Source organism: Petaurus breviceps, unplaced genomic scaffold, assembly GCF_028583685.1.
Source record: "Petaurus breviceps papuanus isolate PSGF00001 unplaced genomic scaffold, PetGlider_PUasm1.0 90760, whole genome shotgun sequence".
In the NCBI taxonomy this organism is placed as follows: domain Eukaryota; kingdom Metazoa; phylum Chordata; class Mammalia; order Diprotodontia; family Petauridae; genus Petaurus; species Petaurus breviceps.
The window spans coordinates 2,577,732-2,601,439 of NW_027187338.1; the positions used below are offsets into that span (position 1 = coordinate 2,577,732).

The 23,708-nt window shown below is 47.8% G+C and overlaps 2 protein-coding genes across 6 annotated transcripts in view; one reads left to right on the forward strand and one right to left on the reverse strand.

Moving 5' to 3' along the window:
• The window catches only part of KIAA0319L (KIAA0319 like), a 90,068-nt gene extending 79,497 nt beyond the window's left edge, over positions 1–10,571 (reverse strand). The window contains exons 1-2 of one of the 4 annotated variants that reach the window (XM_069067913.1): positions 10,488–10,571; positions 6,976–7,145 (exon numbers count right to left, since the gene is read on the reverse strand). In XM_069067913.1, coding sequence (XP_068924014.1) covers positions 6,976–7,117 — 142 coding nt within the window. In that variant the 5' untranslated portion in view covers positions 7,118–7,145; positions 10,488–10,571. Of the gene's footprint in view, positions 1–6,975; positions 7,146–9,888; positions 10,337–10,487 lie in introns of those variants that run through there. The other 3 variants (XM_069067911.1, XM_069067912.1, XM_069067915.1) reach the window with 3 other exon arrangements.
• Positions 10,572–10,686: 115 nt separating this feature from the next.
• NCDN (neurochondrin) lies at positions 10,687–21,475 on the forward strand. Of its 2 annotated transcripts, none has more exons than XM_069067917.1 (7): positions 10,687–10,797; positions 12,274–12,414; positions 13,620–14,588; positions 16,776–17,017; positions 17,493–17,717; positions 18,240–18,382; positions 20,005–21,475. In XM_069067917.1, the coding sequence occupies exons 2-7, from the start codon at positions 12,292–12,294 to the stop codon at positions 20,439–20,441; spliced, it is 2,139 nt and encodes a 712-aa protein (XP_068924018.1). In that variant the 5' UTR covers positions 10,687–10,797; positions 12,274–12,291; the 3' UTR covers positions 20,442–21,475. The 2 variants fall into 2 exon arrangements, with proteins under 2 accessions (XP_068924018.1, XP_068924017.1); XM_069067916.1 differs by having other exon boundaries at positions 10,707–11,167.
• The last annotated feature ends 2,233 nt before the right edge of the window (positions 21,476–23,708 follow it).

Consider the following 23,708-nt stretch of genomic DNA (forward strand, 5'->3'; position numbering starts at 1 on the left):
ACATAATCCCACAGCCTTGTTCAAAGATAGCTAGGTTTCAGAATCCAAAAGGTTACAGCAACACAGTGATGGTTTTTGTTAACAGCCAGAGAACTTTACCCAGTACTTTTCCCCCAGCTACCATGCACTCAAATCATTATTCGAACAATCTAGAGAGAGATTTAGAATTAATAATTTATCACCTTCTACTGCAAAGTAGTTGAGAAAATAGGACACTTTGGCAGGAGAAAGCTGCTGCTCAAGGCTCACAGTTATAATACATCCCCATTAGTCATCTATCTACTGCACTCTTAATCAGGTGCCTAGTGGACACATAAAAGAGAGGAACAATACAGATAAAATGTCACCTGGAAATGCTCTCTTTACTGGTGGAACAAAATGGATGCACTTCTGAAACACAGCACCTTTTCAGTAGGAAAAAAGACTATCCTAGGCTCCTGAAATTAGGCTGGCTTCAATTTTTTTCCCCAGGTTTATCTCCTAGAAATGATACCCTTCTCGCACATACATAACAGGCAAACTGGACCTCTCAATATTTTCTATCCATGCCTGAGTTCTTCATTCCTTCCACCTGTAATGTCATTACCCCTCTCAACCCCTACTCCCCACTCCAAATCTGGCTGTCCAATTGCTAGTCTTCAAAATCTAGCTCAAACATCACCTCTTCCATAAAGTCTTCAGTGCCCCTCCCCCTTCTTCCTCTCTCTACCAGCTAGAAGTGATCTCTTCTTCCTTTGTAGTTCTGTAACATTTCACTTGTACCTCTCACTGCATTTCTTACATTCTATCTTGTATTTAATTTTGTTCATGTCTAATGTTTGCTCCTTGAATGTAAAGACAATGTACTATTAATCTTTGTATACTCCACAAACATGCAAGTAGCAGGAGCTCAATAAATATTTATTAAATGAATACCAGGAAGGGTTGCAGACCTTAAAACATATTATCTCTATCTGAGTAAAGGATTCAGAAAGGCATCTGTCTCCTTCTTTCCAATGGTTATTAACAAAATCTTAATTCTCTAGGCAGAAAGTAAAAGAACAAGAGAATGGCAACTTTGACTAAGAGAAAGAAGAATTTTCCTTGAGACATGGAGGCTTCTATGAATAGGAAATTTTATAGTGATGGGTTGTATGCTGGTAGGCATGCTGTAGATAGAGATCCAGACATTTCAGTATAGTGATACATGTGGAAGCAGTAAGGTATCTCCATGGATACAGTGCTAGGCCTGGAGTTAGTAAAACCTAGGTTCAAATCCAGCCTCAGACACTCACTAGCTATGTGACTTTGGGTAAGTCACTTAACCACTGTTTGCCCCAGTTTCCTCAACTGTAAAATGGGAATAATAATAGCACCTACTTTCTAAGGCTGTTGTAAAGCTCAAATAACCTAAGGGACCCAAAGTAAGACCAAGCTTGGCCAACCACCTCACCCAAAAGCTCAGTAGCAGGCATAGTATGGCTCTGACATAAAACTCTGAGTCAGGAAACAAATATGGAGAGGGAAGCAAATCAAAAACACCAACTAGTGTCAAAAATTATTGCAAATCTAGATATTCCCCAGAGAAGGAACAAGTAACTCTGTTAGTTGTAGTAATTACTAAATTGGTTATTACCTAATCATTTCACTCTACTTCCTCTGTAAATTAGATGTGCTCTCAGTCCAGTTTATCTGTGAGGCTCTCCTTGACTACTTCACTCTAAATGTTCTCTCTCTCCTCCCTCCTCTGCACTCCTATGATGTTCACTTAGCATCTGTACCACACAATGTAGTACTAAATTATAGTCTGTCTTGTACTGCTCATTATGAGCAGTAAACTTTGTGAGGGCAGGGACTAAGCTAAGGGATCTGGATTTATAAACAGTGAGCCTGGGTTAGAATACAGGTTCTGCAAACAGATCAGCTCAGAAACAATTCCTAGTAAGAAGAAAACATTTAGAAACTTGAAACTGAAGCAATTTCTGAAGCACCAAACTATCTCGGTCTGTGGCAAGTGGATAACAGGGCAGCCTTGAAGCTTAGGAAAACCTGCGTTCAAATCCTGCCTCTGACACAAACAGGTTTTGTGACCCTAGCCAAGTCACAACCTTTTAGTGTTTTAGGTTATTCTCCAAGACTATGAGTTGCAGAGAAAATGCCCAATTGCATTGGAAAAGGGAATTTCCTCACTTGAGAATTCTCTATACAAATGAAATCACATCTCTATCCTCAATTTAATGAAAAGCTGGAAAGAAAAAGAGAAAAATGGAGAATTCATGAATCAAATTCAAGTGGAGACTCTTATCAGACCAAATGTAAATCTAATTAATCCCTTCAAAGAGGCAACTTTAGTACTGACTCCCAGAGTCACCAGTGAAAAGAAACCCATTATGTCTATACTAGTGGTTAATGGTCTTAAGAAAAGGTACCAGAGAGGTGACTAGCAATGATGATAGCTGGATGATTGCCATCTCTTTGTTAACTTTCAAAAACAGTACATAATTTGAATCACCACTATAAACATTGAGAATAGAACTTTTAACAAAGTGAAAATGGCACAGTACAGCCTTCAACTGAAGCAAATGCATTTAAAGGACTAACCTAACATCTACCCAGAGAACTGAGTCTCTATACCTTGCTTCAGTACTACTTCAGCTGAGCATCTCTAATATGAAAATACTGCTTTGAAAGCATTGTGTAAATTTTCAAATACCACATAATATCAGCTACGGTCCTAACAAGTGTTTGGAGAGAGGCGGTCTCCTCTAAAATGGAAAATAATAAAGTAAATGCCAGCTAGAGTCCCCAGTAGTTACATGAAGACCTCTAGTAGTCTTAAAAAAAATCACTGGCCTTTAGATTTGGGTTCTCACTCTGATACTGACTCCCTGAAGGACCTTGCAATTTCTTCTTCTTCTCCCCCCCCCCCCCCCTTTTTTTTGCAAAGCTATGGGGTTAAGTAACTTGCCCAGGGTCACAGAGCTAGTAAATGACAAGTGTCTGACGCTGGATTTGAACTCAGATCCTCCTGACTCCAGGGCCAATGCTTTATCCACTTCACTTCCTCGGCTGCCCCAGGACCTTGGAATTTCAGAGCTGGAAGAAGTTATCTAATCCAATTCAGACCAGAAGAATTCCTTTTGCACATTTCCTACAAGTTATTATCCCAAATATCTAGCCAAAATGATTGACTAAATAGGAAGCAGACCACCCAACTCCTAAATATCTATTCCTGTAAAACCCCAAAGTTCCCTTCAGAAAAAAATTCAATAAAAAAACTGCAATGATTTTTTTTTCATTCCAGAAATGAAAGAAAAAAGAAAAGTTGGTCAGAAGGCTACAGTAATAAGAAAGGGAGCCAATAAACAAAGCCATGGCCAGCATCTTCCCAGTGCAACCAGAGCCAGGTCATGTATAGCTCCAAGTCTCCATGTCCAAGAGCAAGAGTAAAAGATTCCCCAGAGAAAATCCCTGGGTACTCAGCAAGTTCTAGGATGAAGATCTTGAAAATAAAGGAGTGCAAAGGCAGCAGATGCCTGCAGCACTCATTCATTATGGGACAGTCCAGGCCCAGGGGCTCTAATGTCTTTCACACTCTTTTCCCAGATATCAGAGAGCACTGCGAAGATCCAACACTCCAAACCTCAAAGATTCAGGGGAGGCCCAACTCTAGGATTTAGAGATCAGTGCAAGAACCTAGGGGACCCAAAGCAAGACCAAGCTTGGCCAACCACCTCACCCAAAAAAGCTCAGTAGCAAGTATAGCATGGCCCTAACATAAAACTCTGAGTCAGGAAACAAATATGGAGAGGTGAGCAAATCAAAAACATCGACCAGTGTCAAAAATTATTGCAAATCTAGATATTCTCCAAAAAAGGAATAAGTAACTCTGTAATGACTGCAGAGACTCAAAGAGAAAAAAAGGAATTTTCTACAAGGCTTATGTGAATACCCAAAAGAAATAAATCAAGAAAATGAAATAAAAGTCCTCGAGGAAAAAAAAAATTATATAACTTGAGAAGAAAAAGTGGCAAATCTTACCCGAGAAATATCAGAACAGAGCAAAGTGGAGTCAATGATTATGCCATAAGACAGCAAGAAATACTGGAACAAAACCAAGATTGAAAAAACAAAATAAGATATAAGATATGTGATAACAAAAACAACCAACTTGGGAAACTGGTAAAGAGAGGTGATTGAACTCCCTGAAAATCTTGATTCAAAAAAATAAAAAATCTTCAACACTATATTTCAAGAAATTGTAAGTAAGAGTTGCATAGATTCATTAGTCCCAAAGTAAAGACAGAATTTACGTCTTAGGGACAAAAAAACCCCCAAAACCTCACAAAGGGAAAGTCCCAAGAATGTCATAGTCAAAATCCAGAGCTGTTACATCAAAGAAAAATATTGCAAACATCCAGAAAGAAGTAGTTTTATTTTACTTTACTACCTTTGGAATCAAAGAAGATCTGGCAGCTTTTACTCCAACTGGAAGAAAATACAGTATTCCAAGAGGTGGCCAAAAGGGGGGGGAAAGGCTCATAACCAATAATAACTTACTCAGCAAAGTCAAATGTCGTCCTACATGGGGGGAAAAAATGGATCCTTAATGAAATATTATTTCAGAGAATTCTAGGTAGTATAAACTGATATAGAGTGAAGTGATCAAAATAAGGAAAATTATTTATACAAGGAAAAGGACACTGTAAAGAAAAACAACTTTTTGAAATACTTAAGAACTCTGGTCAATGGATGACCAACCCACATCTCCAGAGGACCTATGATGATCTCTGTTACCCAACCTCTTGACAGAGAGGTGATGGACACATGGTGCAGAGACATATATCATCGGACACTGCCACTATGCACATTCATTTTAGTAAAGCTATGTTTATTTATAACAAAGGTTTCCCCCACCCTTTCAGTTTTGGTTTTATCTTTTTGGGGGGAGAGCATCAGCGGAAGGGGTGACCAACAGTAATGTCCAAAAAAAAAAAGGTCCATTGTAACATTTTTTCAAAATGCACAACCCTGTGACCCAGTGGCATTGCTACTAAATCTATACACTAAAGGCACTGTGCTAAGCACTTTATAAATATGATCTTATTTGATACTCACAATAACCCTGGGAGAGAGGTGCTGTTATTATCTTCATTTTACAGATGAGGAAACTGAGGCAGCAGAGGCTAAGTGACTTGTTCAGGGTCACACAGATAGCAAGTGTTTGAGGCAGAATTTGAACTCACATCTTCCTGACTTCAGGCCCAGCACACACTGTGCCACCTCAAGGCCTCATAAATTTATATAGCCCTTTAATATTAGCAAAGTGTTTTACCTGTTATCTCATTTGATCCTCAAAGTACAACTCCATAAGTCATCAAGTGCTAGACTGTGAAGTACAGAAAAGAACTGCTTTTTACTTCCTAGTACTTCATCTATTTCTAAACTTCTTTCACAATATACTATCATGCACAGTTTGAGGAAATAAGATTGCCTTTTGTGCTGAATCATTACTCATTTAATTTAAATATTCTCACTTAAGGCTAGAAATAATCAGCTATCCCAGCAAAGCATCAACTAGAGGAAAAATTTGTTTAGGTCAGGTTTATGTCAATTGAAATTTTCTTCACTATAATTATGCCAGCATCAACAAACAGAATAATAAACAGAAGGCTGATGTTATGAAAATTGTTAAATATGGTAATTATTTGTTTCTCACTATCACCACAACCACCATCATATCCCTTAAAAATGTTAACAGAAACCTCTATAATTATAGTATTAAAAATAAATGCCAATTATTGTAGATTCTTGTATTAACATCCCTGCATTGGTCTCCAACGTCAAGAGGCCAGATCTGGGTCAGCAGACATGGCAGAGTTTCTAAGCTAAAGTTTCCTTCTCAACTTCTTCATTTCATTTATCCCAGCATAACACTGTCAATAAAATAAACAGCAGAAAGAAAGGGAGAGTATTTTTCTCTGAAACTAAGCCTCTGTATTGTTTGCCAGGTGGAGCTCTCAACTGGTGAAATGATATTCAGGAAGTAAGCACACCTTATGAAACCTTCATTAAGGTAACTTTTCTATGCAAAAAACAAAGGATATATTACTCTAGTGATAGACAATCTGTTTGGATTTCAAAGTTCTTCCTAACTCTACCCCTTTCTGCCTTTTCAGTCTTCTTACTCCTTAACTCCCCTCCAAGTACTTGTCACCACTGGCCTCCTTGTCCTTCCTTGCACAAGACACTCCATCTCCCAACTCTACGTATTTTCACTGACACCCTCTCACCTCTTACCTCCTCCCTCTGCCTAAAAACTCTCCCTCCCTCTCCACCATCTAGCTTCCCTGGCCTCTTTCAAGTCTCACTTAAAGTCTCACCTTCTGAAAGAAGCCTTTTCTAATCTTCCTTAATCTTAGTGCCTTCCCTCTGAGACCATCTCTAATTGACCCTGTATATATCCTGTTGGTACACAGTTTTTTTTTTTAATGTCTCCCCATTAGACTCCTTAAATGTGAGGATTTTTGGGGGGTTTTTTTGCCTTTCTTTGTGTCTCATGCATTTAGTACATAGTAGGCTCTTAATAAATGCTAACTAAGAAAAGAACTGTGCTTGATAAACCCTCTTAAAATAATAAAACCAATTTACCTAAGCAAGAATCAAATTTCTTAGGCAAGAAAAAACCTAAATAATATTCCTTGGTCTCAGGTTACTTTCCTATTAACTAGCAAGCTGTTTCTCATTTTACTCTCCAATTCTGCTATCCTTTAAAATGGATCTAAGGGGCAACTAGATGGCACCATGGATGTAGCACCAGCCCTGGAGTCAGGAGGACCTGAGTTCAAATATGATCTCAGACACACTTCCTGTGAGAGCCTGGGCAAACACTTAACCTCAATTGTTTCCAACAAAATAAAATAAGATGGATCTAAGAACTCATAAATGAAAAATTCAATTTGCGACCACGAAACCCCTGGAATTATTAATTCCTACCTGTTGATGAACACAAAGCACTGAGACAAAGACATGCATAAAAAAGATGCAGGATTTTCAACCACTTTACAGGTCTTTGCCAACAACTTCCTGATAAATTCCAGGAACCAGTGTCTAATTTGACTTCCAACTTCTTCTCCATGGTCTTTATGACAGGGAGAAACAGAACTCTGGAAAGATACAAGGAAGAAAAATTACCTGCCAAGTAATTAATAATTTGTTTCTTAGAATAGTGAACTAAAAAAAAGGATATGACAGATTTGGAGAAGAGGAATTCCAGGTTTTCCTTTCCTCCTCATCTCTGCCAATAAATTGTTAAACTTCATAACTTTATGAGCTTTATAACATATCTTATAATTACCAGGATAACAACACAGCAAGGGATATGAAGTAGAGCCATTATAACAGGTAGGCATTTCACACCTAGTTCAGTTCTAGTTATTATCTAAGAGTAAATCAGCACCTTTGTCCTTTTCCTTTCACGAACCACCCTCCACCCACACATCTTCCTTACATCTTTGTATTCATTACTTTAAAAAAAGAAAAACATCCTAGTAATATTATGAGGCTTTAATGAGTTCTGAAGAAGCATTCAAAATCTATTCCAAATGTGCAGCTGTCAACCCAGCCTGGCAAGCAGCACAGGTTGGCAAACCCAAACATCACTAGGCTTAGCAAATGTGCTAAGCACACAGGGAGACTGTCATCACTTTGCTATCTGTGCTGGCTAGTACCAGGGAAGAAAGATTCAGGGTGCTGCAGAACTAAGTTACAGCCAACCCAAGGCAGATATTCACTAAGCACCAGGCATCTTGAGAAACTAGACTCTCTCATTCAATGCTTTGCTTCCAATGAGTTTCCAAATGTGATTTTGGCTAAGGATGGTGAAGGAAAAAGAAGGGGAATGATACTTGAGAATTCAGAAACTATACCAGTAACTTATCTGGCATACCAGATATAATGGAGAGCCATAGAAAACACCATGATAAAACTACCAACCTAGAATGCAAGGGGTCTCTGTAACTTATTGCTGATCTCCTACAGAAAGCCCATCCAGAGTCTTCTCAGTTTCTAGGGCTCTTCCCAACATAAAGTACTTTGAAGATAATTTGTATTTAACTTTCTATGCAGATGCTGTTCCCCCAAAGAGAATATAAATTCCCTGACAGCAGGGATTGTTTACTTTTTGTCCTTGGATCCCCTGAGCCCAACATAACCTGTCACAAACTAGGTACCTAATAAATGCTTGTTACTTGTTGAATTGAATTACCTACACAGTCCCATCAAAAAAATTCTTTCATTAGTGATGTGGGTGACTCAACACCTATCAACAGTACCTTGAGAGGTAGGCGAATGTGGGCATTATGAAAATGAATAGTCTTCAAAGCAGAGAAACAGGAGTAATTAACACCACCAGGTTGACAGAGGTGGTTAGAGGCTCAACATTCTACACAATGAAACTAAGAGGCACAGAGGCTAATTACACTTAAACACCAAATAAGACCTTCCTGTAAAATCTACAACAGAGCCAAAAGGCAGAAATTGTTACTTGAATCCAGGCAAGAACTTTTTGACCAATAGCAGAAACCATAAAGCAGGCCACCGAGGCATAAAAGAATAATTATTAGAAGAATTCAAAGGGTAAAAACCTGGGGAGAAAAGGCACACCCCCACACAGTGGAACCTAGAAAAGCTTACAATACTTCAGGCATTTGGGGCATTACAAATATACTCAAAATAAAAGCACTCTGTTGCAGCAGCTGTTCTGAAGGAGCAGGGGGTAATGTTTACTTAATACTTTAGGTTGATGGGGAATGTATCATAGTTCAGTCTGTCAACTACATACGTGGAACTTCATTTATGTACTCTGCGATAAGATATGTTTGAAGGGCAAAGAATGCCTGAAACAGCCTATTCAGCTGTTATTAATAATCAAGAATAAAGCCCTCAGAACCAAAAAAAAAACAAACCCAAAAAAACAAAACCAACAAGTGAAAACAACAAAAAAAACAACACAACCCCCCCCCCCCACCACCACCACCACCACTGCACAGCTCAAAGATATTTGGGAAAGTTACAGAACAGACTGTCATGAATAGTTTTGCTTATATTTGCACACATTGTTTTCCAAATAGCTTGAAAAATGAACAGATTGTTCTGGCAGGTCGTATTCCAATTTGCTCCTAAGTTGTTAGTCTCCTAATCACAGAAAGAATAGTAGAAAAAGTCAGTTAATGCTTTTCACAAATTTTAACATGATTAACTTTGTACAAGCTCCCTAGCAGACAAGAAAGTCCATCAAGAAGCTACAAAAGAGGAAAGACTCCTTTTTTCCTTTCCTATTTGAAATTCAGGCTCTTTGATTTTTACCATATTTCTTCCTACTCTCACGTGTGCAGCATGGGATGGTTTACTTTGTGTTGGTTGGGCAATCTTCAAAACCCTGCATCACTTAGCTTTCTGACGACCACCGACCCTCCCCTACTCCCACCCCCCTTTCCCTAACATAACTGCCAAGTTTGAGTAGTACGTTCCTCTCTTCCTTAATCATTTTAAGACTTGACATGAACCCTAAACATCACAGGATTTTTCTTATGAACTGCAGTCTGTGGAGGAAGGAGGACGGGGTTCGGAAGGAGGCAGCACAAAGACAGGAGACCTTTTCGGTGCCGTCACCACATAGCTGGATACCATGACCTCTTGGGACTCATGTCAACACGGTGAGTAGACACTGTCAAGCCACCGAGTCGAATGAAGGATTGGGACGCCCAATGGGGCTCATTCAACTTTCAACAAGCATTTATTAAGCACCTATCAAATGCTGGGGACTTGCTCAGGCACTACGGGAACAGATATATAAATTAAACAGCCCCTACCCTCACGGAGTTTACATTCTAAAGGGTCGGGCCTGACCTTTACTGGAGATGGTTCGGGAAGTCCGGGTCCTAGGCCAGGAGCCAGGGCCTGGGGGTGGAGCTGACCCCTCGTCCCCCTCCCACCTACCCGGGGCTCAGGGCTGGGCGGCGGTAGTGGCTCCTTGGCGAGTCTCGGCCTCCTCCTCCTCTGGCTCCATGGGGGAGGCGGGAGTTGGGCCTCGGGACCAGCCTGGGCTGGGCTGGGCCGGGCCGGGCCAGGTTGGGCCGGGGCCACACGATGGACAGGCGGCCTCAAGGGAGCAGCGAAGATCGGCTTCCCTTCTCCCTCTCGACTCGCTCCGGCCCTTGGCTCCCCAGCATCGGGCGGCCGGCACTCAACTCGGCTCCCAGGGCAGGTGCCTTCCACCTCAGCCTACCCGGACGGACAGCGACCGCCGGATGTAGCCTGGGCCTCCACCCGGAAGTAATCCTTCGGCCGCCACTCCCCCCCACCCCGCCCGGAAGGTCAACTTGGGTATTAGGTCCATGGTGGAGGAGGGGCTGGGATGGGCGGGGGGGAGGGAAGGGGGAGAAGAGGCAGAGAGACCTTAGGAAGGAGCGAAACTGTGCCAAGGAGAGGGAAACAGAGCTCTCTACCTATTTTCTCTCGCGTTTCTGAGAAAGCTGGTGCCACCACTTCCCCTTCTAACAATCGTCGAGAGCAAAGGGGTAGCAGTGCCCACAAGCAAAATGGCGGGAGCGGGGGCGTCCCCCACTGCTCAACGCCCTGAAAAGCCATTGGTCGGCGCCAGGAGTGAATCGGCCGCTGATTGGCCAGGAGGTATGCGGGGGTGGGGGTGGAGCTGCCGCAGCAGGAACCCGGAGTGTGCAACACGGTGTGAGCACCAGTGGAGGCTCCGGCTGCATCTAGCTTGGGGACGTCTTCTCGGTTCGCGGCCCCACCCGGGTGAGCACAGCCCCCCCCCTGCCTCGGGCCCTCGTCTACACCCCTGGAAGGGACCTCTCAGAGGGGTCTTTGACCTGTGTCGCGACAGCTCAGGGGGCCATATCGCGATAGCGCCGCTTCATGTCGTGACATCGCCGTGCCCCGGTTGTGGTAGCATCTCGTCGCATTCCCGTCCTCCCTTCTTTCCGCCTTAAAAAAATTTTTTTTGGTCATGTCATTTTTGGGAATTGTCCCATGTCGTGATCTTGCTGTGACCTCGTCGTGCCTTCCTTCGTGACATCACTTCGGGTCATCGTGAAGTGTGGTTTCATCATGCTGCCCTGTCGTGACTTCATCAGTGTCGTGTTGTGACCTGGCTTCGGCGAGACAGGTGGCGACCGCCGGGACTCCCCATCCCCGACGGCCCCCGCCCCCTTTCTCTCCTTACCCGTATCCAGCAGTCCATCTTCAGTTATCCACTTTGCAGATCATCTCGTGTGTGTGCGCGCGCGCGCGCGTGTGTGCGTGTGCGTGTGTGTGTGTGTGTGTGTGTGTGTGTGTGTGTGTTGGGAGGGGGGTCCTTCCCTGGCTTCTCCTCCATCTACCCCCCTGCCAGCTCCTGCTTGATGCTGGGTGACACCTGCATCCGCAAGCTGACTGGCGTGGGAAGGCAGAGGAGGTGAACCTTAATGGTTAATCCTGCTGTTGCTCACTTGCTAGCAGGATTCGGGGGAGGGGGGAAGGGAGCCCAGGGCTGAAGGGCTGGGGTCCTGGGTAACTGGCCAGCCCTCATCCACCTCTTGCCTCCCAGCTATTGCTGGGAGGCAAATGCAGATTGGGAGGCTTGTAAAGCCTTGCCCTGCTCCAGAATCCAGTCTAGGAGGCTGCAGAGAGAAGGGGAAGGGGCTGGAGGACTCTCCTTTTTGGTGTCTTCATCAGTGGCTGCTCCTTCCTCCTTGTGCATGTATAATTGAGCATCAGCTGCTTTCATCCTCTGATGTTTTGTCCTTACCACTCCTTCCCATATCCCCCTGTCTCCTCACCTTACCCTTTTCCCCTCCATGTTGGCCTTTGGGGGAAAGTCTAAGATTTGTATATTGGGGGTTTCTTGAGGTTCTCTAGGCCAGAGGCTCCCCTGCCAAGCCATGGAGATATAGGAAGGAGAAAGGCAATAGTAAAAGTATTGCCCAGCTTTGGGGCAAAATGCTTGATTCTTCTTCCCAGCTTCTTCCTTCCCCTTACCCCCTTTTTGTAGGTGACCTTGGGCCAGGGACTTAACCTCCCCATCACTGTTTCCTCCCTTTCTGTCATCTTTCACTTCATTTCCTAGAGAGGTGCCCCCATTTATGAGGCAAGGTTCAGCCTTGGAGACCCTCCCCTCCTTGTCTTCCAATCCTCTACCCCTTCCTGTGCTCTTTGTGTTAATCCCTCCCTCCTCACCACCACCACCCCCCCTTCCCCTGGTGGAGCATTGCTCAGTCCCTCTTGTGTTCACAGTTGGGCAAGGCGGGCACCATGGCGTCCGATTGTGAGCCGGCTCTGAGCCAGCCTGAGAGCCGCAACCCCACCCTGGAACGATACCTGGGGGCCCTTCGAGATGCTAAGAACGACAGTGAACAGTTTGCTGCTCTGCTACTAGTAAGAGCCTGAGGGAGGGGAAGGGGCTGTGGGGACCTGCTGAGCTGGTGGGCATGCTAAATTGAGGATGGATCTTTCTGTAGGTGATGGGGCTAAGAACCAGGGGACTTAGGAAGGGGATCCTAGAATCCATTTAGGGTGATGTACTGGATGCCCTAGTATGGAATTGGGGTGGAGAAGAGGGGATGAGGATGCAGGAGTAGGGTGAGCAGCTTCTCTCTCGAGGGCTGGAGGGGAGGGGAGCAGAGCTGGTGGCCACATGAGGGTATTGGAGGCACTTACTCTGGGTGTCCCTGACAGATGGGGGCTGACTCACAGGGTGCTGTCAGCGGGTAGTAGCTAGTGTGTTCTACTCACAAGCTTGGGGAGTCTTCCCCTGTACTTGTGGGGAAGGCTCTGGCAGTGGGCTTGGAAGATGGTGGGGTACTTGGGGGAAGCTGGGGAGGGGTTCTTCAGATTCACCCCTAGAATTTGGAAAGTGGGAGCTGGTGAGGGGTTGAGCTCAGCTAGAGGAGGGTGGCGTGGGGACAGAAGAGCAGCAGCCTGCAGTGCTGGGAAGGGTGGTTGGTGTGTGGGGTGAGGGAAGGAGGGGGGAGAACAGCCAATGCTTGTTTGCCATGGCAACTGAGAGAAGGATGGGAGTCAAGGGCTCACACTGCAGCAGAGGAGGTGTTTAGGTGAAGTGTGAGGGGAAATGTTTTGACAGGCAGATCAGGGAGACATAGGAGCCGTTTCCCCCTCCCCCCAGGTGGTGGGAATGGATGAGACAATTTTCTGAAGGAAGTATCTTGGGAAGGACCCTCAATCCATAAGCGTGGAGGCAGGGACTTAGAAGTGGTAGGCGCTAGACCCATTCCAGTTCTGGTTTTTGGCATCAAAATTAGACAACAGAAAGCCCTTTCTAGTAAGGAAAGTGGGGAAATGCTAGAAGTGGTTAGCGAGGGAGGCTGGACACCTCCTCTCCCTCCCCCTTTGCAGCAGCTTATTTTCCATTGCATAAGAAGAGTCTTATGGAGAGAAAGGACCTAACCCCTGCCTGGGCTCAAGACTGTGGAAGTATTAGGTGACCTCTAGGGATGTCCAGGCTGATTTAAGCCATCTGCCATGCTCCCAGTCCTGGGGCCACAAAGGGCCCTGGATGGAGGAGGGGGCATGGACATCCATCCCCAACATCTGTTCTCCTCCTACCTGACCCTCTGCCACAGGTAACCAAGGCAGTCAAAGCTGGTGATATTGATGCGAAAACCCGACGGAGGATCTTTGATGCTGTGGGCTTCACTTTCCCCAATCGGCTCCTCACCACTAAGGAAGCCCCAGATGGCTGCCCTGACCATGTCCTTCGAGCTCTTGGGGTGGCCCTGCTTGCCTGCTTCTGTAATGACCCCGAGCTGGCTGCCCACCCCCAGGTTCTCAACAAAATTCCTATCCTGAGTGCCATCCTCACCACCCGGGGTGACCCCGATGACGCAGCCCGCCGATCCATGATTGATGACACCTACCAATGCCTCACTGCTGTGGCAGGCACGCCTCGAGGACCCCGACACCTCATTGCTGGGGGCACCGTGTCTGCCCTGTGCCAGGCTTACCTGGGGCATGGCTATGGCTTTGACCAGGCCCTGGCCCTCCTTGTGGGACTCTTGGCAGCTGCAGAGGCCCAGTGCTGGAAGGAGGCAGAGCCCGAGCTGCTGGCCGTGCTTCGGGGCTTGAGTGAGGATTTCCAGAAGGCTGAGGATGCCAGCAAGTTTGAGCTCTGCCAGCTGCTGCCCCTGTTTCTGCCCCCGACAACTGTCCCCACCGAGTGCCTCCGAGATCTACAGGCTGGGCTGGCACGGATCCTGGGCAGCAAGCTGAGCTCCTGGCAGCGCAACCCGGCCCTGAAGCTGGCAGCTCGCTTGGCACATGCCTGTGGCTCTGATTGGATCCCAGCCGGTGGGTCTGGGGGCAAGTTCCTGGCCCTGTTAGTGAACCTGGCCTGTGTGGAGGTGAGGCTTGCCCTCGAGGAGCCTGGGGCAGAGGTGAAGGAGGATGTGGTGACTGCCTGCTATGCCCTGATGGAGCTGGGCATCCAGGAGTGCACCCGGGTTGAGCAGCCATTGCTGAAGGAGCCCCAGAAAGTGCAGCTTGTGAGCATCATGAAGGAGGCCATTGGAGCTGTCATTCATTACCTGCAGCAGGTAAAGAGGGTGTTCTGGCCCCATGCCAAGGGTCACTGGGCAGAATGAGAGAGGAGCTAATTCCTGACTTTGGGGAGCCCCAGCTTAGAGAGGTCCCTCCCTCAGGAAGTCCTTGAGTTCATAGACATTTGCGTCAGTGGCCTGTGCTTCCAAATTACTTTATGTTTCCTTTTAATGGATGTCAGTGTCCCTTTGTAGAGCAGGTAGCAGGAGTCTTATTTCCCCACCTGACAGATGAGGAGACTGAAGTCTGTCAGAGCCAGGATGAAAGCCTGAGGCTTCTGATGCCAAATTAAAGCTGTCTACTCTGTCTTTGCTGCATCTGTATAAGTGAGGCAAGACCCTTCCCCCCACCGCACCCCATTCCCCCAGAAGGCCTCCTGATACCCAGCAGCATCAGAGCTGTCACTTTGGAAGCCGGCCTCTTCTCTCCGGACTGGCCAGGAGCCAGTCAGCCCAAGAGGTGGAGCCGGCTGGCGCCTCTTTCCAGATGTTTTAGAATCTGCAGTGGCATCTGTTTGTCCTCACCCCAGCCCATCTCCCAGCAGGGGCAGCAAAGAGCTTGTTGCCAGATGTGATGACCAGCCCTGCTTCTCTCAGGCCTCATCTTCCTCACCTAAGATGAGGCGGGTTCTGCCATACAGAGCTCATGCTGCACTGTTCACAGCCTATACATGCTGGCTTTCTGGGTTGTGGAGAGGGGCTTATGCCAAGCTTCATCCTGTCATTTCCTTACTCCCTCCCCTTCCACCCCCCCATTCAGCCCATTCACTCTAATTCAACACTGTTTTAAAAATTACAGACAGCCATCCAGGAAACCCATCAGTTGAATAAACGTACAAAACAAAGAATCTTCTTCAAATCCTTGGCCTTTATTGGGCAGAACCAACCAAAGAGGATGCTTTTGTTCCTTGCCCCCTACAAACCTGCCTGAAGTTCCCCCAACTCTGGTCCTGTTTCCCCTTTTCAGCCCTTGGGGGCATGAACTATACAATTTCCAACCCCCTTGAATGACTCTCTCCAGATCTCTTTGTCTGCAAATCTCTGTCTTTTTCACGCTATTTTTTCCCCTGGACCAATTATTTTATTGTCCAAAAAGCTCCCAGTGAGTAGTTCCCTCTACCACTGCAGACAGCTGTGCACTTTGTAACTTCTTAGAGAGTTTTCAGGGGCTACTGAGATTGAGGAAGTGACTTGCCCAAGGCAATCCAACCTCTGTGTGTCAGGTAGGATGTGAAGCCCAGTCCTCTTTACTCTGAACCCAGTTCTCCACTCCACTCTGGGTGCTTTTACAGTCCAGTATGTTAACATGCTCTGATTTAGTCAGCCAGTCTGCAATCATTGGACATACAAGTGATTTTTCTCTGCTATGCAAACAGAGCAGCTGTAAATGTCTTTGTACAAAAAGGTCATTTTTAAACAGTTTTGATGTTTTGGGGATAGAAGCCCAGTGAGGATATTGCAGGCTCAGAGGTGCGACTGGCTTTGTAGTTCTTCTTGCATATTGCTCTGCAGTTTTCAACAAATAATTTTTAAACACCTACTCTGTTCCTTAGGGATGCAAAGATGAAAAAGTCACTGTCCTCAGGCTGCTTACAGTAGATTAGGGGAAGATGTAGTGAGATGGGAGCAAAGGAGAGTGCTAGACAGAGTGTGCTGGGGGAATTTGAGAGGGGAAGAGCTCTGTGAGCAGCGCTGTCAGGGGAGAATTCAGGTAGGAGGTGCTGCCAGAGCTGGGCCTCCAGAGAAGAGGGAAGATCTCGATGGGATGCCATGGGGAGGAGCCCAAAAGCTTAGGGGATACAGAGGATAGAGAGAGGTCAGGGAGGGAGCAGAGGCCAGTTTGACTAAAACAGAGTGAGTGGAGCAGGGAGTCCTGTGAATTAAGGTGGGAGCCAGACTGCAGAGTCTGGAATGCCAGGTCCTAACCAGCCACTGCAAGCCAAGAGGGGATTTTTACACTGAGTTGGAGATTAGACTAGAAACCTCTGAAGCTTCTGAGACTGAGTCAGGCTAGCTTACATTCAGCTATTCTCAGAACATCCAGCAAGGGGGATGGGTTGTTTTGTACCTGAGGTGGGGGTTGTTGTACTTGGCACCCTTAGGGATGGTTGGGTATGAGTTCCAGGGGAGTTGGAGGGAGGGGAAGGAAGGTCCTCAGTCTCACTTTGGATCTTGGGGGGGCAGGTGGGGCCAGAGAAGCAGAAGGAGCCATTTGTGTTTGCCTCGGTGAGAATCTTGGGTGCCTGGCTGGCTGAAGAGACTTCATCCCTTCGAAAGGAGATCTGCCAGCTGCTGCCCTTCCTTGTCAGATATGCCAAGAGTCTCTATGAGGAGGCTGAGGAGGCTGGTGATCTTTCGCAACAGGTGGCCAATCTTGCCATTTCTCCTACTCCTCCAGGACCATCTTGGCCTGGGGATGCCCTCCGGTGAGTCACTGAATGAGTAAATAAATAATGTGGCTAAAGAATCCCCAGCCTCTATCCTGGCTGTCCTACCAGAAGAGAGTGAGCTGGGGTTCACTGTCTCCTTTGGGGTTGGTTGGCCAATTCCAGGGAGTTTCACTTTGGGCCTTTTTTTTTGGTAGGGCAATTGGGGTTAAGTGACTTGCCCAAGGTCACACCGCTATTAAGTGTGAAGTGTCTGAGGCCAGATTTAAACTCAGGTCCTCCTGACTCCAGGGCTGGTACTCTGATCCCCATACCACCTAGCCACCCCATGGGCCTTATCTCTGCTTCCCAATCCTTTTCCTATGCTTTTTTTCCACAGTCTCCCCAGTTAAGGGTGACACAAATGTTGACATTTTCTATAGGTAGAGTAGCTCACACTGGCTGGGTGTTCTTAGGCAGGGACTCATTGGACCCTCATGCCTCTGGCCCGCTCATGGCTTGTGTCTTTCCCTAGGCTCCTCCTGCCCGGCTGGTGCCACCTGACTGCAGAAGATGGGCCCCGGGAGATCCTCATCAAGGAAGGGGCCCCATCGCTGCTTTGCCAGTACTTCCTGCAGCAGTGGGAGCTTACATCTCCTGGCCATGACACTTCGGTGCTGCCTGACAGTGTGGAGATTGGCCTGCAGACCTGTTGCCACATTTTCCTCAACCTCGTGGTCACTGCACCGGGACTGATCAAGTGAGTGGTTGGGGAGGGATTGGGCCATGCAGTGATATAGCTGTTAGAGAGGGGATGGGGGTGGGGAGGGTAAGGCTTGCTGTCACCTGGCCAAACTTGTACTTAAGGGCAGGGAAGGGAGCCAGATTCTTAGAACATGACCCATGAAAAACTTTGCTACTTTGGACTCTAGTCATTAATAGGTGGATTCCGTGGGGGATTGTCTCTAGTACCTAAAATTTGCATTAGCCAAACCCTTTTAATAGCCTTACCCACTGGACCTCTTCCTCCAGACTTAGCCTTCTTGACCATCTGCCCCCCCCCCCTGCTTTCATCAATTTCCTAGATCCTACCTAGCCCCAAGAGGAGAGAAGCAGGTTCTCATATCATGTGCTTTTAGACCCACTGCCTGACTTATTCCTGTCCGCTGGTGTGCTCTGTGTATGACCCAGTTGACCTGGAATGCAGGACCCATATAAGGCTGCTCCAAAACCTGATCGGGCCCTACTGATACTACCTTCTGGCCCCTCTCCCTCAATGTAGGCGGGACGCATGCTTCACATCCCTCATGAATACTCTAATGACTTCCCTGCCTTCGCTGGTTCAGCAGAAGGGGAGGTTGCTGCTGGCTGCCAACGTGGCCACTCTGGGCTTGCTCATGGCTCGGCTCCTCAGCACTTCTCCAGGTAAGACCCTCGGGGCGGAGCCAGGCCAACGGCATCCTGGCCCTAGAGCCAGCGGCTGTCCCTGGTGAGACAAGTCATTGTTATGAGAAAGGAGAAAGTGCCTGGGACTGGTTTTCTTTGGGCTAACTACAACGGTTCTTTAGGAAAATGACAACATTTTCAGAAACTGTTTGGAGGTGTTCAGGATGACCTCTGCTTGGGAGCAGGAATAGGGACAAGATGAACGTTGTCTGTAGCCTTAGGAGTCTGTGAATCCAGAGGTTTCTGCAGGTCAGAAATCATGCTGTCACCCTTGAAGTTGGTATTGCTCCCAAGCTTCCTTCTAGAAAAACTTTGCCACTTGCTTCCAGCCCCTTGTCTACAGGCTTTGCTTTTCAGAGAGGTGAGAAGACCTTCCCCTGGCTGCTGCCCAGCTCCCAGGCCCTGGCCCAGCCCACCCAGGCTGGAGCCTCCACTCTGACTGTGGGTGTCTGCTGGATCCCCTTTGTCCCTGACTGTTCCCTGTGCCCCATCTGTTGGGTTGGATGAGATCAGCAGACACCCATCCAGGAACAGGGTGTAATCTTTGTTCCCTGACTTCAAATTCAGTGGTTGAAAGGGAATCTTTAAAAGAAAAGAGATCTAGTCCAGCTAAAAAAAAATAAGACCTCCCATTACTGGTTCCTTGGGGTCACAGCATGGTCTGGATCCAGCAGGAGGCACAGCCTAGCTGCTGGGAAAATAACTGCCTCCCCTTGCTTTGGGAGAGGCTGCTCTAGGTGACACCAGCCCACAGGGGACACAGGCTTTCACAGACTCTGGAGAATAGAACAAGCTTATGTCTCTTCCAGATCAGGCGTATTCTGCGTATTCCTGTTCCTCCCTAATCCAGCCTTGGCTGATACCATGTGTGTCTGGGGTTGAGGCTGTTGTAGTCTTGCTAATGATGGGGTACCAGGCCACCATCCCCTGTTGCTCCCTCTGCTAGAAGCTGCTGAATTGTTGAGACAGGCTAGCGTGTATGTGATCGTCCGTGACCTCCAGGAGGTTCCCCCCTCTCCTTGGTCCCTCCCTTCAGTCATAATAACTCACATTCATCAAGTGCTTTTGCTACACCTTTATTGGTCTTTCTAACAGCCTTTCCAGGTAGCTAGCATGATTATCATGAGCCCATTTTACAGATGAGGAAACAGGTTCAAAGTGATTAAACTGCTTGCCTGAGATCACACAGCAAGAAGTGGCTGTGCTCAGGGCCCTTGAAGCCAGGCCTCCTCTCTCTAGGTGCAGGACTCTTCCCACCGGATCAAATATAAAATCTGTTACTGTGCTTCACATGTACAAAGCCCTTGGACAGACCATGGTGGAGAGCACATTAATAGTAGGATTGGTTAAGTCTCTCCCCTGGCTGAGCCTTGGGGTCTTTATGTGTAAATTGGGCATCATGGTACACTGCTTACCTCCCAGAATACTTAGGAAGCCTTACAGTGCCAAATCAGTGTGCCAAATCAGAAGGTGAGCAGTGCCAACTAACCTCCCTCGCTCCTGTGCCTCTCTGATGGCGTAAAATTAGGGCAGAATCCTGGGTGGAGGGCTGCCTCTGCCCTGCCTGAAGTTCTGCTCTCTCCCCTGTGCTTGTATTGCAGCTCTCCAGGGGACCCCTGCCTCCCGTGGCTTCTTTGCAGCTGCCATCCTTTTCCTGTCTCAGTCCCACGTGGCCAGAGCCAGCCCTGGTGCTGAGCAGGCCACCCTGGCCCTAGCCCCCGACTACGAGGGGGTGTGGGCCGACCTGCAGGAGCTGTGGTTCCTGGGCATGCAGGCCTTTACAGGCTGTGTGCCTCTACTCCCCTGGCTGGCCCCAGCCGCCTTGCGTTCCCGCTGGCCTCAGGAGCTCCTGCAGCTCTTGGGCAGTGTCTCCCCAACCTCAGTCAAACCTGAGATGGTAGCTGCCTACCAGGGTGTCTTGGTGGAGCTGGCCCGAGCCAACCGCCTCTGCCGAGAAGCCATGAGGCTACAGGCCGGGGAGGAGACTGCCAGCCACTACCGCATGGCAGCCCTGGAGCAGTGCCTCTCAGAGCCCTGAGGGAGGCGCTCGCCTGCCACCCCCTCCTGGCCCCTGCCCTGGCCACCCAGGAGGGAGGGGAGGACGGATGGAGGGAGGGAGGGAGGGAGGGAGGAGGTACCTTCCCCAAACCCCCAAGTCCCCAGCTTTCTGGCTTTTCTGTACCCAGCCAGGCCTAGGGCCGGAGCATGGAGCCGGACCCCTGGCGAAAGAGCTACAACCTACTTCCCCTGGGGTGGGGAAGGGCAGCAGACAGCAGTATTGTGACTTGTGGAAGACTCAGGAGCCTTCTTCCCATCAGCCACAGTTTTGAAATCAGTGTTTGTGTCCCTGAGAAGGATGGTGCAGGTGGAGTTCCCCCAGGCCCACAGGATGGGGTGCTTTTCCCACAGGAGGTAGGACAGAGGATGTGAGAAGGAACAGGTAGTCAGGCAGGCAGGCAGGCAGACAGGGGTTGTATAGGCTTCGGTCTCTGCCGGTGGGCCCTGCCGGCCAGGGCATGGGTATCCCTTCCTGTGACCCCCTGGGATCTCCTGGGGTAAAGATGGGATTAATCCTCCCTGACCTTGGTAAGAAGAGAAGAACTTTTTCTTTGACTGAATTCCCTCCCCCTCGGGGACCCAGGGGTCTGCAGGCTCTAGTTCTGATGGTGGGCAATGTTGGGGGAAGGCGATTATTTATTTTTCTTCCTGCACCAAGCTTGGATGTCTACCCTCCTGGCCCCTGCCTGCTTTCCACCCTCCTGCCCTCTGGCCCTGCCCTGTTGGCGCTAGGAGGTAGGGGCCCATTCCCTGGATCCGCATGCCTCCCTTCCTTTCCCCCAGTGACTGACTTTCCATTGTTGTGATGGTGTTTGGCTTCAGCTCCCTGTCCCTCCCAGCAACCGACTTCTCTGCATGGAAACTTGAGCAGCCGTCAGCCCCAGCAGGCGCTGCCTGTCCCACAGGCATGGGGAGGGGGTCCCCTTGCCCCACCCACCTCATGTTCTGTAGATGTTCCAAGCTCAAACTGTACACCTGTGGACATTCAATAAATAGTTATTGGTGATAACTGAATTGTGACATCTGTCTGCTGATTGACACCCACCCCCAACAAGTCAGGGGCCTCGCCTGTGGTCCACAGGGTGGTAAAATGAGGCTGACCCAGGAATCCCTGACTTCTACCTGGAAGCTTATTATTAGGCTCTGAAGTGCTGCCTCGGGGCCAAAAGCAAATGAGACTTTGCCTGGGGGCTGAAATGTAATGGGTCATCCTCATTGTCCCAGGGTTTCTAATGGGTGATCACAGCCCAGTTGTGCTTCACCCCCCCCCCACCTTAATCCATGTACAAAAAGTGCTATATGGGTGTTGGACCCCGGAAAAGGCCAACAGCCCGAGGGAGGCTTAGGGAGAAAAGCAGAAGGCAAGTTTACTAGGAAGTCCTATTCCAACTTTCAGGTCAACCCCCAGGGTCCAGCTGAGGATGCTGTAGGTGGGGGCAAGGGGACCAAAATGGAGCTGCTGTTGTGAGATGTGTCCACCAGGTGTCACTAGGAGATCTCTAGTCTTCCATCCCTGGCCCTCCCCCGCTACCCTCCCACACACCAGTTTACCAATCTATTCAAGCCCAGACTCAATGGAAGAATTCGTTTGGAAGCAGGAAGCCGAAATGGGCTTTCAGCTTTCCAAGAAAGGCCAAAATACAGTTTGGGGCTTTGGCAATGGGAAGGGAGAGAGTCGGTATGCATCTTCACTGAATGATGGTCAACAGGCCAACGTGACCAGATGTGTTCACACCCAGCTGGGCACATGTGTGGTTCCTTGGTGCCTCTTCCCTGTCGCAGGCCCCAGGAAGGGAAGGTTACCCCGGCTCAGGGAGAGTCATACCTGTGTGCCTCCTTATTCTCTCTTAGCCTTGATTTCCTCATGTGTAAAACAGGAATAATAATGGCTCCTGCCTCATAGGGATATTATGAGGATGAAATGACAATATTTATAAGCCTCAAAGCCTCTATATTATCATTCATTCAGCAGTTTTTGTTGACTGCCTACTGTGTGGCTATCCCCAGAGAGGAGTCCAAAGATCCAGCTGTTGCCAGGATCTGGGGAAACAAGACAAATACATGAAACAGTCACAGTCACACAGCGGGAGAAGTGTTGACCATAGAGTTGGAAGCCACTTATTAGCTGTGCTGTGATCTAAGTCACCTAAGATTTTTTGGCCCTCAGTCTCCTCTGGGAAAGAAGAGGATTGGACTCAGAAGGGTAGTAATAGAAAAAATGCTAGGTTTCAAGTCAGAGAACCCAGGTTCAAATCCCAGCTAGGCTACTCACTACAAGACACTTCACACCTCTCTGGACCTCAGTTCCTCATGTGTAAAAGGAGAGAGATAAGCTAGACCTCTGAAGTCACTTCTGGGTCCTTTCATCAATAAGGACTCTCCCAAACTTGGTAAACCCATGTCTCTATGGTTAGCCTAGTGGTAAATAGTGCAGTGCAGACAAACAGAGATGAGTTCAGAAGGAGGAATCACTATAGCCTGGAGTTATAAGGAAAGAAGCTTGTGATGGGAGGAGAGTTGGGAAGTCAAGGGGAGATTGAACCTCCAGTAGGAGGTTGGGATTAAATTGTAGAGGGCCTTGAATGCCAGAGTTTGAACTTTATTTGACAAGCAAGGATAAACTCCCTCTTTCATCTCTCCCCTATCTATCCCTGAATGGAGAATCCCTAGTTTTACAGAAAGAAGGAAAGCCTTCCCTCCCCCCAAATCAATCTTTCCTCTTCCCAACTTAGCTCCTACCAAGGACTTTGCAGGAGCAGCTAAAGAAGAATGTCGTCAGTCTCTCTCTCCAGAGGAGAGAGAGACAGAGACAGAGAGAGTGTTAGGGAAATCCAGGGCAGGGCTGGAGCAGAACAATTTTCCCCAGTGGGACTCCCTGTGGCTTCTGGAGCTCAGCTAGACCCTGGCCCTGCTTCTGGAGTCTGCCTTGATTTCTCTAGAAGAGTGGTAGGGCAGTCCTCAGAATGAGGGTACAGGGGACAAAGGGCAAGTGCCCTATTACCCCCCCAAAGAGAACCTTTCCTACATAGTTGTCTGAGAGTTCACCAGGAGATGGATGCAATATATCTGGACCAACCTTGTCAAGACAGTGCCATACAATGGAAAGAACTCTAGATTTGAAGTCAAAGGACTTGAGTTCAAATTCTGCCTTTACCTCTTACTAATTATATGACTGAGTAAATCCTTAAACCTCTCAGGTCTTGTTTCCTCATTTGTACAAGAAATGAGTTGGACTGAGTGAGTCACT

Coding starts and splice junctions, on each gene's coding strand:
- NCDN (XM_069067917.1), top strand. CDS start 12,292: ATGGCGTCCGATTGTGAGCCGGCTCTGAGCCAGCCTGAGAGCCGCAAC. Junction 14,589..16,775: donor TCATTCATTACCTGCAGCAG/GTAAAGAGGGTG, acceptor TTGGGGGGGCAG/GTGGGGCCAGAGAAGCAGAA. Junction 17,718..18,239: donor ACTGCACCGGGACTGATCAA/GTGAGTGGTTGG, acceptor CCCTCAATGTAG/GCGGGACGCATGCTTCACAT.